Raw genomic sequence first — 15863 nt, 5'->3', positions numbered from 1 at the left:
GAGATACTTTTAACCTTACAAAAAGTTAAGGTGTTTTTTTGAAAAATTCATTGATTTTTCAAACATAATATTGTGCATTTTCAGTGTAAGCAAAGAGAGCCTCTCTGAATTTTGACAGTGTTTATATGCTCACTGTTTAATGTCATCCTCTTTTGTGCGTTTGCTTTTTTATTTAATGTAAATAGGAAAAACTCATAAATTCCAGTCAAAACTTTCTCATGAGAATTATTCTCCCAAGGGTTTCTCACTGTAAAATCTTCTGCTTCACTTTTAGGTCAAACACAAACCTCATTATATTTATAGGGTAAAGTCTGAAGGTCCCACCTTGTTTGACAGGCAGCATGACTCAGCACAAGAGCTCCCCATGTGTTTCCACAGTGTTAGTAGCTAATCTCTCCCATTTCAATTTTAAAAATACAAATACTGTTATTTTTGTTCCTAAGAATTATTAGTACTGTTCATTGGGAACTAATACATTACATATATAGTTTCCAGATATGGAATAACGGTCACAAACTGGAAAACAGGAGGTTCAACCTAAACTTAAGGAAATACTTCTTTCTGTGAGGGTGACAGAGCGCGGGCACAGGCTGCCCAGAGAGGCTGTGGAGTCACCATCCTCGGGAGACTTTCCAACCCCACCTGGACACGTTCCTGTAGGATCTATTCCAGGTGATCCTGCTCTGGCAGGGGCTTGGACTAGACGATCGTCAGAGTTGCCCTCCAGCCCCGACCCCTCTGTGACTCTGTGGTGTGCCTGACCTTTCCCGGCTAGAAGCCACCCAGCAGTCAGTGTCTGGTGGCAGAATGCCGCAGCGTAGGCACCCCTGGGAGCCACTGACTATGCGCTTGTCCCAGCTGGGGCTGCGGGTAGCCCCGTTGCCACTTCTGCAGACCCCAGTGCCGGGCGGGGGATGTGGCTGAGTGTGGGGCTGAGCTGGAACTGCTCAGCAGAGCATCCAGAGCCATCGATCACTGCCCACCTCACTGTATGTCACTTTGCACAATAAAATGCTCGCGACCTTAAGTGAGGGATGCGTTAAACTTGTTCGATTAAATGGCAGGGGGTTCAAACATAGCTTTGTCTTTGCTTAGATAAGTGTTCCGCACTCTGAGGTGTATATAGCACTGTTTCCCTGAGACATTGGCCACTATTCAAATAATGTCTATGCTTCCTCACACGTAAGAAAGCAGATAACCACCCTGCGGGGAAAGCAAGCAATGTGTGAGTTGTTAAAAATTCAACCTGATTTCTATTACATTTTAAATCAAAAGCACTCTAGCAGTACTGCATAAGCAAGGCCCTGGATTCTTTTTTTCTTTCCAAAGTTAATTAGTGCTTGATTTAAAAAGCTTGGGAAACACTGATTCACATCAGGTACTTCTGTAAGAAAAAAATTCAGCAGTGAGAACCTGTATCAGAAGAACAAGCAGAAGGCCTTCTTGACTGCTTACGGAGTCTTCAGTAAAAAGGCTGAGTCTTACTACAGAGCATAAAAGACAGAGGCAAACTTCAGAACGTACATTTTCAAAAACCACATGGACATTCAAAGTCTGGCTTTCAGTCAGTTATTACGTGGGTCTCTGGTTTTGCCTATATAAAAGGCTGATGCAAATCGCTGTAGGCAGGAGCTTTTACCAGTTACTTTTATGTATGTTCCAGTCATGTCAGTCTCTAACTGGGAGCATGCATAGATATTGGTTATAAATTGCTCACATATAGCCTGTCCAGGGCTACGCTGGCAGTGGTTTGAATCTGCTGTTTGCAGTGAAAAAACAGGGCTGCAGACTGATTCTAGTCGCTGGTGACAGAGAGGCAGTTACTGTATGCCAGCTGCTTCTCTGCAACTGCTTGTAAGCCAGAAAGCCAATATTTAAAAATACAAGTTTTGCCATAAAAGCTGATAAAAGATAAAGGCACAAGATGAACAGAACTGTAACATGAGGTAACATGAAGCTTTACTCAGAGCCGTCTAACACTGTTTCTGCCCTTAATACTTTTTTTCAGAATGGCAGAGACTCATGGTTTGATGGAGAGACTGGAGAAAGCAGTGACTCGACTCGAATCATTATTTTCAGATTCACACAGATCTGGTGGAATGGATTGTGATGCCATCAACGGAGTCAATGGAAGTAAGTCTGGTTTTTTGAAGTACCATCTCTTCGTTACCAAAAAATTGCAAGTAGCACACGTGTTTGTCTTCTAAGAGGGAGTGTAATCCCACCCGTTATGAACTCTCTATCAAAAGTAAGTAGTAGTTTAAAAAATGAATTTAGAAATGTCATGGGACTAGCTTAGTTGTATGCATAATTCTAAATTAGCATAGAAAAGTCAAGATTTGACTAGTCTCTCAAACGTACTGCCCATATTTCAAGATTTATCACTCTTTCAATATTAGCGTTTATATTATTGTAGATAACTCACCAGACGACAATGTCTGCTTGAACCCAATTAGCAGAAGAAATGAAACACCTCCAGAATTTACAGCATAAATATTCCTGAAGAAGTCACCAATATAAGCACTGAGTTTATTTGCCAGCTCTCTGACCTACTTCACTTAAATGTCTGACATCCTTAATCAAATAGGAGTTTGTTCCTAAGCATTTGCTCACTGAGGACTGCCACACATCAACCGCCTTACGCTGTTATCTCCTGAGCTCTTCCTTCTCAAGTGGAGAATGCACCAAAAAGTCCATCTTCATGTATTCCCACCTGGAGCGCTACAGTCAGCTCTGGAGCCCCCAGCACAAGAAGGACGTGGACCTGTTGGGGCAGGTCCAGAGGAGGCCACAAAGATGATTCGAGGGCTGGAGCAGCTCTCCTACAAGGACAGGCTGAGAGAGTTGGGGCTGTTCAGCCTGGAGAAGAGAAGGCTCTGGAGAGAACTTACAGCAGTTTTCCAGTATCTGAAGGGGCTACAGGAAAGCTGGGGAGGGTCTATGTGCAAGGGCACGTAGTGATAGGACAGGGACGAGCAGTTTCAAACTGAAAGTAGATTTAGATTAGGTATTAGAAGCATTTTTTTTTCTGTGAAAACCAGGTTGCCCAGAGAACAGTTTGCCCAACTGGCACAGGCTGCCCAGAGCAGCTGGGGCAGGCCCTCCGTGCGTGCGTCCAAAGTCCGCCCCTCCCTGGAAGTGTCCAAGGCCAGGTCGGATGGGGCTTGGAGCCACCTGGGCTGGTGGGCAGGGGGTTGGAACAAGATGGCCTTTAAGGTCCCTTCTGACCCAAACCGTTCGATGATTCTGTATCATCAAATCATGTTTGTTACGCCTTAATTTTTCTGTTGTTCCTGAAATTTACAGGGTAAATAACCTTATAAATGTGGCAGTTCTACTGCTGATTGAATAGAGGTGCCCTTTTCTTTCTCCGGAGCTTGTTTCTTCACCCAGAACCCCGCCATAATAAAGTATCCCTTTATTAGCTTTATTTCGTTTGCTTTCTGTACTCCTTGGCCTTTTCCTGCGTTCTCTGGAGGAGAGCACATCCCAGCATGGGCTCGGTTGCTGTACGGAAGCTGCAGAACAAGCAGAAAGTTGCAGGCAGCTTCCTTACTGCCACAGAAAGCAAATGAGTGTATGTCATCTGCTTTATTGTCCCTGCGTGCCAGCCCTTGCCCGACAACACGTGCGAGGGACGTTCCCCGCAGTGGCGCGTGCTGTGGGCCTGCATGCTGGCAGCTGCTGGGGAGCAGCTGCTGGGGAGCCGCGTGGTTCTGGGGCAGAACGGGGTGTCCTCCCGCAGGTGAGTTAGCCAGTCACAGAGAGCTTCGGGAATCGAACGCCTACGGCCCAGAGGAAACCTAGACAGCTAGCAAACCGTAGCGACGTCACAGAGAAACTTGATCCATGCACAAACTGACAAATAAATCACAGAATCACAGATCATAGAATGGCCTAGGTCGGAAGGGACCTTGGAGATGATTGAATCACTACTAGTAAATCTGCGGGTTGTGGGCTTTTTAAATAGAGGCTTCAATCTGAGAATGAATCCATTTAGGTGAATCTCTCTATTAATCCAGAGCTCAGTATTGCAGAACCACGGCTGCCTTCAGAACGTGAGATGAAATCCCCGTGTGAGGTACTTCCATGAAAATGGCCACATCCGTGGCCTAACCTGAAAGCTCAGCTGGGTGAAAAGATCACCCCCTGCCCCAGCGAAGCAGAACCTCAAAACTCCAGAAGATCCCTAGAAGAACTCAACTCACAAACCTTGTTGGAGTGAGATGGTCAAACACCCACCGCAGTAAGGAGCGATGAGCAGCACCACGGGGCACTTGCCAGCCTGCACCAGGTCTCTGGGTGGAGCTGTCTCATACGGGGACTCAGAAATTAGTTCCTTGCTGACACAGTTAGGAAAGACGGTACGAGTTCTTCACTTTGGGCGACTGATGTGCATCTAGTGTCGCACACATCACTCCGTGTGCCGGTGTCACTGTGCTTCTGCAGAGGTTCTCACAACCTCCACAGCAACTGCAGAGCCGACAGCCTTACAGAACAGGTCACTTTTTTTTTTTCCTTTAAAACTGACACAGCCAGCATGTGACCTTTTTAAGTCTCTAGGGGAAATGGAGATACATATTGCTTTCTTTTGCCGTGAACCCCTCCAAAAGACCATTCCGTAATTAGAATTGTTACCACAAAAATACTTTGTCAGAAACAACAACATAATGAGGAGAGGAGAACTGTACCTTTACTGTTCTCCTGAATGGCATTACAGCAGCAGGACTGCAAACGAATCATTCAATTGCTCCGCACGGCCCACAGCAAATTCTAGTAAATGCCCCTGGGAGTTAGCTGGATTGAACAGTAAAAAACAGCATAGCTGCTTTCTAGTTTTGCACAGGACAATTGCCATTTGGTGAACGGCTATTTAAAACTCTGCTCTGAAGTAAAAGGTTACAATGATTCTCTTGGAGACATACACAGATTTTGACAAAGAGCATAAATGGGCTTTGGAAAGCATCTCCGCAACGAAAACCCTTTGTACACTAGGGCATTTGAGGGGTTTACACACAAACACTTCATATGGAAGAAAGCCCAGAAATTCCTCAGAATTAAAGGTGAGTGACATCAGGAGAACAAAAGAAGCCTTGAAATCCCGCCTGGCTGAGTAACTTTTTTTTTTGTTTTTTTACACAGGCCATTGCAAACTCCAATTGCCAGAGCCTTTCTTTTTTCTGTCAAGGAGCCAGATGACTCTTGTGGAATAAAGAGGGCTTTCAAGATTATGAATTTGGACACAATTGTCATAGAGTGCCAAAAGGTTAAAGCAAACTCACTGGGGAAAGCCTGGTACCTTTTCAGAGCAATCTTCAGGCTTCATTATCTGGGAAGAATTGTAACCTTGGTCTCTCAGATCCTACAGATGCCATAAATTCACACGTGCATCGCTTCTGCTGGAGCTGGCAAAGATTCGGAGGCACAGATGAGACACGAGGATCTGTCAGGGAGTAAAGGGAGGGCTGGAAAGCGCCCAAGGAAAGATTACTTTTGCTGTCTTAAAAGATACCGCATGAAGCTATTTAGAAGCCAGGTGCATGAGAAACTGAGTCTCATCTGCGTTTTCTGATTATCCACTCTGTCTGGAAACTGCTCTCTCTACCATATAGAAATAAGCATTTTTATTCCTCAGTTAGGATGTGTAGCATATATCTATATAGTCAGTGGAATGCGTCAGCTAGAAGACTCGTCTGAGCTTTCTTTATGCAGTGGCAGTTCTGCAAGGTTAGACACCAAAATAAGGAGATTACAAAGCCACATCTCCTGGCATAAATAGGCCCTGTTCTAAAGACTCTGTCTTACTGGGAATTGAATTGCTTGCTATTAAAAGACACCAAACAATACGAAGATATTCAGGAATGAGTGGGTGGCGTAAAGGTAGTTGTTCAGTACAGTGCAGATTCTTTTCAGGGGGTAATATTGGCTTTATGTACAACAGTAGAACTTTGTTAAGACAATCATGCTCATCAGGCCACTAGGCTTTTGAAGGGCTGAGAAATGTTTATTTTAGTATCTGTTAATCTAAAAGAGGCTCTCCACTACATTTTACAGAGTAAATTCTTTTCACATTCCTAGCCAAGTTCTATCCAGAGCAGGGTTGTTTCCTTTCTAGTTAGGAAAAATCATTGTACATCCTTTTTCTTGGATTTCACACATCAGTGAGTACGGCAGAAAAGAAGTTACAGCAATTTACCCTGTTTCTATGGTATTTCTCCTCCCTCTGCTCCAAAGGAACGCCCTATGCATCCTATACTCAAGGAACGCAATACAAAGGAATGCTCTTCTTCTGCAGGCGTAGCCCCGTATGTCGAAGCCTTCGACAGGCTGCTGAATGGAAGCGTTGCTGAGTTTCTCAGGTACAGCAAGATTCTGGAAGGTGATGTGAAGACACATGTGAGTATTCACTCAAATCTTCTTTTCACAACGCAAGCGTACAAGTCCTGGAATCTGAGCGATCAGCCTTGATTGCTGAGTAGGAAAGAATCTTAACAGCAGTACTCTGAATTACTAGTTCTTGTAGTAGTAACAACCTGGCAAAACACACTGAGGACAGTTGGTTCAGGAAGGGCGAAAGGCTGCGTGGATTCGTAAGAGACTACTCCCCTTCTACAGCACCAGAGGTTGAACACCAGAGCAGGCAAAAACACAGTCACAGGCAATTTGAATGGTCCTGTTGGCTGCTGAGCCCGTTACAGGACAGGAACACAATTAGGAACACAAGTCAGCGCGTCAGTAGCAAACCACAGGTGGGTCCGAGCAGGGGTCACTTCTTGTGGTTATCTTCTGGGCACGCGCATCATCAGCCCAGTTAATGCAGAGATCTTGTTCTTTTGATTGGTTTTATTACTCTCATCTCTTTTGTTTGGAACAATACAGCAAACTAAAAATTGAGTATATCAGACATTCAGGTGACCATTTTTTTACCACCTATGTCACAGCAAGGAAGTACAAGGCTCTCATTTTCATGATGAAATTACTCTGTAGCCTTCTAATATCTTGTGATCAGAGCTTGTTTGTTTAATTTCATTTTTTAAGCCCGTCTTCTCTAAAACTGGTGGTGACAGAATGACAAAGGATGGACTTGTCTTACTGACAGCTCACCGGTATAGATTTTGAGACAGAACCACACACAAAAGCACCAGGGTCAGGTTGAGCTGCACCTGAAGGTGTGTGAAGCTTTTGACTTTTTTTAGTAGATGTATGCCATTGGGCCTGTTGACTTTTTTTAGTAGGTCTATGCCATTGGGCCTTTTGACTTTTTTTTAGTAGGTCTATGCCATTGGGCCTTTCTCCATGTGTGTATTCCCCAATTCATTGCAGCTGTGGCTCTACATAACAACACTGTAGCCAGAAAAACATGCAGTCCTACAAACCATTGAGGATTATGCTGCAAGGCCAGCATAAATATTTTGCAAGACAGCCGAAGTAACCAGCCTACTCACAAGAGAAAGAGCTCTGAGATTATGCTGTGAACTGTGTTTTCTCTGTGGCGTTACATGTTCTTGTTGGTAGGGTCGAGTTTCTGACCTAGTTAGGCCTAAAAAGCTGGAGGGAGTAAGGAGATCAGGCAATTCTAGAGGATTTTTTGTGTTTTTAAGGAAACACTGCACTTTGTATTTGGAAAAGCTCTTTCACTTTCGCAGTTATACTATAAGCTACAACAAATGTATTTTGTTCTTAAAAGAAATCAGGGAGAAATTAAAAACCGGAGGAGGGGGAATTATCAACCTAACTGGGCTGGGAATTTCTCCCTGAAAGGACTGGTTCTAGCTTTGGTCATTACATCCATCAGACAGCATTATTTTGCAACTGATTTCTCAACAGTCTAGATCTGAGAGATACAGAAACAGCCTTAGCTTACCAACACTAAGCAGGAAAAAAGATTGCATTCAGTATTCTCCACAACTAAAACCTTTTTAATATACACGATCTGTAAATGTTTCCATCAGTAAATGTATTAATCTATGCGTTTGTCACCGTCTGATAGCCATAACTGTGTCCACATAAAAGATTATTAATAATTTATCTGCCAAGTCTGCGGATAGTCTCTAGCATATTGCCGATGATGGTGTAATTGCAAACGGTAATAAGGATTATTTTTTAGGACTATGAGATTAAACAAAACCAATTTACCCTTACATAAATAAAGCAGTGATTCTGATTGCAGCCTGCTAAATATTTTGAAATCTTAGATTCTGAATTTACAACGTGAAGCAGACTGTGGTTGCCTTATGCTCATGCTTATCACTGAAGCAACATCTGTGCTTTACCTTAACAAGTGGAACAAGGAGTATTTTTCTTCTGGGTATCTTAAAGACCATGTGTCCTCAGCATTATACTTGCAGCTGCTGTCGCTTTCACATAATGAGCTGAAGGGAAGGTTGTATTTTATTTCAAAAAACACCTGTTGCCTAGAAAAACCTCACATACCTGACTGACCAGAATGGTAATATGAGAGAAGGAGAGCCTTCGTATTATGCTAAAGAAATGAGGGATTTAACCCGATGCGCTTTGTGCTGGTTGCTGTAAGGATTGTGTGGTTTGGGTTGCTGGCAAAAGGAAGAATACAGCCCTAACTAGAATCTCCTGGGGAGCCCCATTCCTATTTTGTCAGCATGCTGTATTCTAAAGAGTCTATTGAAAGAGAACAAAATAAAAAAGAGAATTAATAGCTAGCTCCGGGCCCTGTTAAACACAGCAGCACAGTGGATTTTACCAAGATTAGTTTATCCAAGCAGAGTTCTGCTTAGATTCACGTCTTGAGAGCAGCATATTTCTCATTCAAAGGACAGCACAAGCAGCAGTGAATCTGTGAGGTCTACTATGATCAAGAACCTGACCACTTTTGAAAAGACAGAGAATGGCTAGAGTTTTCTCTTTGTCTATTGAAAATGAGTTACCCTAAACAGGTAAGATTAGATCCTTCTCCTGTCCTGTCACTGTGGAATTGAAGTCTTGTGATTATACGGGTACTTCTATGAAATAAGAAGTTCCCTACAGCCACAGAGTTTAGGAAACTACTTCCTGCTGTCCACGTGAAGTCAGGGGAAGAGCGAGTACAGCCAGGGCTGCTGCCAGCCAGCTGTCTCTGGCCTGACATGCCCGTGTCTTGCGGGCTGTCACCAACTACTACAGGTTATAACAGCCCTGAAGCTGATTCACCGTGTGTGCCACCACTGAACCACCCTTCTGTCAGAATGGAGGAGTTCGGGGACAAGACAGGCTGCGGGCGTACTGCAGAGCAGCTCTCTCACGCCCAGCAGGTAGGGCAGCACCGGCTGACGGATGGACCACAGAGATGGGAGTCCCGTCACTTCGCCCAGATGTGTTCATCTCTGCAGAAAACGTGCTGAGGGTGACAAAGAGCTGCCTGTGGAAAATGTTGACTGCCTTGAGGATCGTGCCACAGTGAGGAAGCTGGTCAAGCAGGTTCCATGTGCTTTTTGCCCTGTCAGAGCAAGGCAAGCAAGATTTTAGAAGGCCAAGAAGCAGGGTTTTGTGATGTGTTTCTTATGAGCTTCTTCACCATGTTTTTTGTTTATGGGATATCTCAAGTGGTGGAATTCTTTGGCCTAAGTTTGAATAAAGTACCAGATGAGACATAACAATAAGAAGAGAATGTACTAGTTTTATAAGAGAAGGTCAGATAAAACTTCCATATTTTAGTAGTTGTGTGGCACAGAACAGAGCAGAATTACAGCCTTCCTGTCACACAAACTAATACCTGCATTTTGTATTGTTTATTTGTAGAAATCTTTTAACCTCCCGACCCCACCGGTTGAAAGAACAGATTGAGTGATTCAGTTGTGTACCCTCTTCTCTGATCCAAGCTATTTAGCTTGGAAAGGAAAACTACAGAAATATGGATGGGATGCCTTTTCCCTCCTCTCTTCCATTAAATTCCAGCTGCTGAAATGCAGAGCTCGGACAGAGGGTTGGAGGATTCAGAAATAAAAAGGCTGCTGGCCAGCTTGCTACTTACTGGGGGAGAGTTTAGACACAATTCATTACATGTGTGACTACGTGAACAAGATAGCACAAAACAGCGTTTGCAGGGCTTCTCTGCGTGCCTGCACTGATTTGTTATCATGAGCAGGGGAAGCAACTTCACTCCACAAACACTGCCTGGATATGTATCCCACAGAGCTTCTTTTCCTTATCTATCCCATGAGAGCAGTGGCATTCTCCTCCTTCCAGCACGCTCCCTGTAAATACTGACAGGCAGCTGAAAGCAGGAGTTATCGTGTATGAGGTATATATGCACTTTGCTGCCCTGGTTTGGCCCGTCGGTGAAGTTACAAAATGCTGGCTTCCTCATTTTTCCCAAAGAGTAGTTACTAGATACGAACGAGCTGCATCTTGCCTTTTTTGGTGAGCGATGTTGAAGAATTAGTCGATGGCTTTCACAGCCCTGAACTTTGAACGGGATGTGCTGCTGCCCATGATACAGTAAAAACCACTTTTGCACTGTACCTTACCTAATCTAAGCACAGACTGTCGAGCCCATTATCTGACTGATTCCTCGTTAACAAGGCAATTTGCTTACAGGGCAGCAGAATGCACAAGTGTACTCTCGTGTTCATCCTTTGTGCCCAGAGGCTGTGCGGGTTTAGGCATTGTGTCGAAAGTCGAATTAGAGCTCAGAGAGGAGGATGATGTCAGCGTGCCCAAAGAGAAGCCTGCTGTCAGGCTGCCTTTGCATTTCTGTAATAGGTATTTTCTGCTACATGACATAAATACCAAACCCAGTACCTAGCACTGGTGAAAACAGAACACATTCAAAAAGAATAAAAAGACAAATATTTCTCATAGCACACCAAATGCACTCAAGCTGAAAGAAAGAAACAAAGTATAGGAAACAGTTTTGCTGTCCACCAAAAGTGAAAAAATAATAAAACAACAAATAATCTTCAACTAAAAAAGCAACCTTGGAGTCACTATTACGGTTGATTTTATAATGCTAACTCAGATATTTTTCTCACTCTGTATGGGTACTACATAACATAAGCAGTAAAGAATGTTTGCTCTGATATGACAAGAAAGGTGAAAATGCAAAATATACACAGGGTAGCCAAGTGGCTAATCCAGAAATGACATCATTTTTAGGAGCTTCACAACTTTGGATTGTGCTGTTCCAAAGGATGACTTCACTTGTGGCCCAGGGATGGACCTTGCTTTCAAAACAAGCAGGATTTACTGGGTCAGGTGCAGTGATCTGCAGTCACAGCCGCACCCATCTGGCTGTAAAACACCTGGCTAGGAATAAACATGGGTCTTGACCATGAAGAACCTGCCCATTGCAGTTCTAGATCAGCACTCTATAAAAAAGTGGGAGTTTTTCCATTAATTTTCATGGGAGCTGGCTAAGGCTGTTAGTTTCTTGACACTAACATTGCAGTTAGCACCACTTGCTTTTCTTCTTATCTAAAAAGGCAAGGAAGAGTCAAAGTCAGACTCCATTGAAGAACCCATGCCATGGCGGCCAGTACTGGGCATTTAGCTGTGTACTGCTGGCACGAGAAACACACACCTGTACATTCAGGTGGGGGTGGGAATACATCATGAGAACATTCCATATGGCATTTCCTGAGTCAGAAGCGAAGAAATCAGAAACACAACCAGCCAAGGCTATCAACAGTTTTCCATTATCCTCTTTTGATGGGGCTGCTCTGTGTATGGAGCAGTTCCTGACTGAACCCGCAAGTAGCTGTTAGTGCAGTTGATCAGGGACCAGTCTTTGGAGGGTGTCTAAACCTGTTGGGCCCTAAAAGCAGGGATTATATCTGTGTGTGGTTACCCAGTGCAATGGAATTTTCTGATCTCCAGAGGGGTTGGAAAGTCTCCAGAGCAGGAGACTCCACCCCCTCTCTGGGCAGCCTGGGCCGGGGCTCCGGCACCCGCACAGGGAAAAAGTTGTTCCTAATGTTTTTGTGGAACGTCCCGTGATCCAGCTTGTGCCCATGGCCCTGTGTCCTGGCAGAGCCTGGCTCCATCCTCCTGACACTCACTCTCTTATAACCAGGAGTGAGGTCACCCCTCAGGCTCCTCTTCTCCAGCTGCAGAGCCCCAGCTCCCTCAGCCTTTCCTCCCCAGGGAGATGTTCCATCCCTCCATCATCCCTGGGGCTGCACTGGGCTCTCTCCAGCAGTTCCCTGTCCCTCTGGAGCTGAGGGGCCCAGAACTGGACACAACATTCCAGACGTGGCCTCACCAGGGCAGAGCAGAGGGGCAGCAGAACCTCTCTCCACCTACCAGCTACTCCCCTTCTCACCCAGCCCAGGAAGCCGTCGGCCTTCTTGGCCACGAGGGCACTGCTGGCTCATGGCCATCCTGTGCCCACCAGCACCCCCAGGGCCCTTTCCCCTGCGCTGCTCTCCAGCAGGTCAGTCCCCAGCCTGTGCTGGCACACGGGGCTGTTCTTTCCCAGATGCAAGACTCATGTTGGAGTAGTAACACTATTTAAGACCATTTATTTCAAGCTGAGAAATAAACATCCATGAATGTTCTTTTTTTACATTTTTTTTTCTGTTGTGGGGACACATATCTCCCAGGCTTGATTGGTGTCATATGTTGCTACAGGCTACGAGCAAGTCTTTTATTAATTTTCAGTCTCATTCTTTCTGAAAAGCACGTGCACGCTCTTTTCACTCATCCTGTCTCCCCATCCCTGACCTGCTTTTATTTTGCTAGTTGGTGGTTGCAACTGTTTTGAGTGTATAGAAATGCTGGGCTTGGAAACTGAGAAGGCTATTCATTGTAGTCAGCAAAAAACCAAACAATGAGCTCAGAATCTGGCTCTTTAGTCAGTTTCTAGTAAAAAGGAGTTCAGTGAATAATGAGAATTAAGCCACAAGGGAAACCAATGCACAGTTTGAATGTTGTTTTAAATAAGCTGGAAGTGCTGTCAGGAATGATGAGGGTAGAATATGGCCACGAAAGTCTATCTATCTCTTCTTTTTACCCAGTATGAATTGCCTGATCAATATGGCCAGATTTGTGAATACTGAGGAGTCCATTAGGATAGATTAAACTATGTCACTGTCACTTCTGTTAGTCTGCTGACATCCAGAAATGGAACTATGTATTTCCATAACTAATCTGAACTGCAAAGCAGTTTAGGTTTTGCTATTTAATTTTGTAAGTCTTATTGTATGTTTTATTCCACATCCCAGAGCTATAATAGAAAGAGCAGTTTAGGATTTTGAAATAGATCTCTGAGGCTGAAATATTTTTTTATTCTTGCTTCTTACACTGTGCATGTAGATAATGACAAGTCAACTGCAGGCTTTTGGTACGTAGCACCTCTGAAAAGGAAAGCATGTTTCAGGTATGAAGAAACCTTAAATAGCATTATAGACGTTGCAGCTTTAAGCTTTGAACTTCCTTCCACAGCAGCACATTTCGGTCGGGGCCTGGAATTCTTTCAAGGCAACAGGAGGGGGAGTGAAGTTACAGGAAGACAGATTCTGGCACTTTTAGCCTTTGAGCTGCTTTCAGGTTGCTCCTTGGGACTACTCGCAGAATGAAGTTGGCCAACTGGTGACTTTGCCAACTTCATCTGATTTACCCCAAACAATTCCATCTGTCTTATGTTGTTAAGAAAGATCTATAAGACCAATATGGTTTGAGCTACACCAGAAGAAAGAGCTCTGAGTGGTTTAAGTCACAGCCAAGTTTAGTAAAAGGTAAAGTTAAGGAAGCTAGATAGAGATGCTACTCTGAAACCACAAGTACCATCAGCTAGCACTGCGCACAGTTCCGTGGCACAGCGTTTGGTGCGCTGGCAGATACAAACAGCTAGAGAGACTGGCACTGACAGAACCTTGGATTGGCACCGGGCAGGCAGGAGCAATGCTGAGAAATTTTAGCAAAAAATCCCTAATATAGACAGAGCAGTGGAGGCTGGAAAACACCAAAAAACCCCACAAATACAGGACAGCTGATTGGTGGTAGTCAGATGCATCTGTCTGAAAATAGAAAAGAAAATATCTGGGGCTCCATGAAAAACAATGGCAAATCTCCTGTTGACTTCAATTCTGAGTAGAATTTCAGCCCTCTTCTCTGCATGGACCAGTATAAGAAAGGTGAAAGTTTCTTTCTTTCCTTTTCCTTTTCCGGTATAAAAAGGGCTCTGTTTGGAGAACTGCCACTGACTCTTCAGCGTTTGGCCCAGTTTTAAGAAAATCTCTATCAGCCAGTTAGCTGCACAAAATAAATACTGTGGCTTCAGCTGGCCTGGATAGTTTCTGTGGCAGAGCCTAGTTAATCTAAACTCCTTTCTTTTTCCATTTCTTGCTTCTCCCTTCAAGCCACCAGCCACTTTGCCACTGCACTTTGAAGAGGCTCTTCAAAGCAGAACGTAAAAGACAAACTGCTTCTCTTCTTCTGCCGCTTCTAGAGAAAGGCTGGGTCTTTGCTCCTATCAGTGACGCTCCAGCAGGAGTGGTCATTTGCCATCAGTCATGGTGGCATTTGCGAAAGGACCCAGAATTATTTCTGCAGCAACTATGATTAGGACTCTGGACCGCTGAATCCCAGGTTTTTAATCTCATGTCCCCTTTTTGTTTCAGAATACAGTCGTTAAGTATATTTTAGAAATCCAAAATGTATATGGATTTGTAAATTATCACTGTTAATGTCAGCTTGTGCATGTGTATACAGATGTGTGTTATTGTCCAACAACAAAAGTCCAGTGGATTCTGGCATTTACATTATGCTTTTCAGTGCTATGACTCTGAGGAAATAACATGTTATTAAATCTAATAACATTTGACAAATTTATCAGGTCAATTTTCATGACTAAATTTCATTAGGAAATTTGCTGCTCTTACTTCTATTTAGTTTTATTTTTTCTTTTCAAAGACTGAATGTACTTGTAACTTGAGATCTGAAATGCATGTGCCTATTTCTTCTTGCAGCTTGCCAAACTGTTGTCACATAAATAATATTTATATTTATTAGTGCTTGGATACCAGGGTGATGGGCAACTTAGAATAAAACATTCAAAATGAGAAAGAGACAGATCCTAAAATCACATCTGCTCTGGAGAACTGAAATTTGACAAAGCTAACCCGTAGGTTAAACTTCAGGTTCAGTGTATCGATGCCTCCTCGGTGCGGAACAGAACAAGCTTGGGTAGGATCCATCCTCACACCCCCTTCCACCAGGTGAGAAGCCCTGTCACCACTGGACATCTCTCACAGCGCCTCTGGTGATTTTACAAGCAGTGGCCTCTGGGCAATATCAGAAGTTGGCATTGTACCATGACGGAGAAGGTTAAACTAGCTGCTGTTACAAAGATGATTTCTAAATACGGATGAATCTTCCGTTATCTTCTGCAAAAGGCCTGTCTGTGCTGTCACTGCAGCCAGCCACAGGGTTCAACAGGCGCGGAGCTGGGCTGGTGTTGCAGACGGGTCAGACTTCAGCTCTCCCAACCATATCGGTCACCTGAGGGAGTCAGCAGGATTCAGACACCTTATTCCAGCCTTTCCTGGTGGGGAAGCCGAAGTGGTGATGGAGCACCACCTGGCCCTGCCGTTCAGGTCCACAGTCACAACTGCTCCTCTGAACAGAGGGCTAAAAGCAAAGCAGGAAATGCTTTGAGGAACTGGCTTCCTTCAGAAGGGGGCCGGTTAGCTCAGTGGTGTGAGCACGGTGCTGACAGCAATGACAACATCGAGGTCGCGGGTTCGATTCCCGCCCGGTCCCCATGTGTCACCTGGTCTAGTCGAGACGTGGTGTCCCTGCCCATGACAGGGAGGTTGGACGAGATGATCTCTAAGGTCCCTTCCAGCCTAGGCCAGTCTAGGATTCCGAAGATTCACCTCAGCTGAGGAGTCTGGCTGATGATTGCTGTG

At 44.4% G+C, this 15863-nt stretch overlaps 1 protein-coding gene across 1 annotated transcript in view; it reads left to right on the top strand.

Moving 5' to 3' along the window:
• Positions 1-2009: 2009 nt before the first annotated feature.
• The window catches only part of LOC104271093 (adenylyl cyclase-associated protein 2-like), a gene marked incomplete at its 3' end in the record, with an annotated part of 30530 nt that continues 16676 nt past the window's right edge, over positions 2010-15863 (top strand). Inside the window, exons 1-2 of the mRNA XM_009865671.1 lie at positions 2010-2133; positions 6296-6396. Of these exons, the coding sequence (XP_009863973.1) occupies positions 2010-2133; positions 6296-6396 (225 nt within the window). The remainder of the gene's footprint in view (positions 2134-6295; positions 6397-15863) is intronic.

This window comes from Apaloderma vittatum, unplaced genomic scaffold, assembly GCF_000703405.1.
Source record: "Apaloderma vittatum isolate BGI_N311 unplaced genomic scaffold, ASM70340v1 scaffold83, whole genome shotgun sequence".
Taxonomy (NCBI): Eukaryota; Metazoa; Chordata; class Aves; order Trogoniformes; family Trogonidae; genus Apaloderma; species Apaloderma vittatum.
The sequence above is the reverse complement of the archived record's forward strand: the minus strand, read 5'-3'. Positions and strand labels throughout refer to the sequence as shown.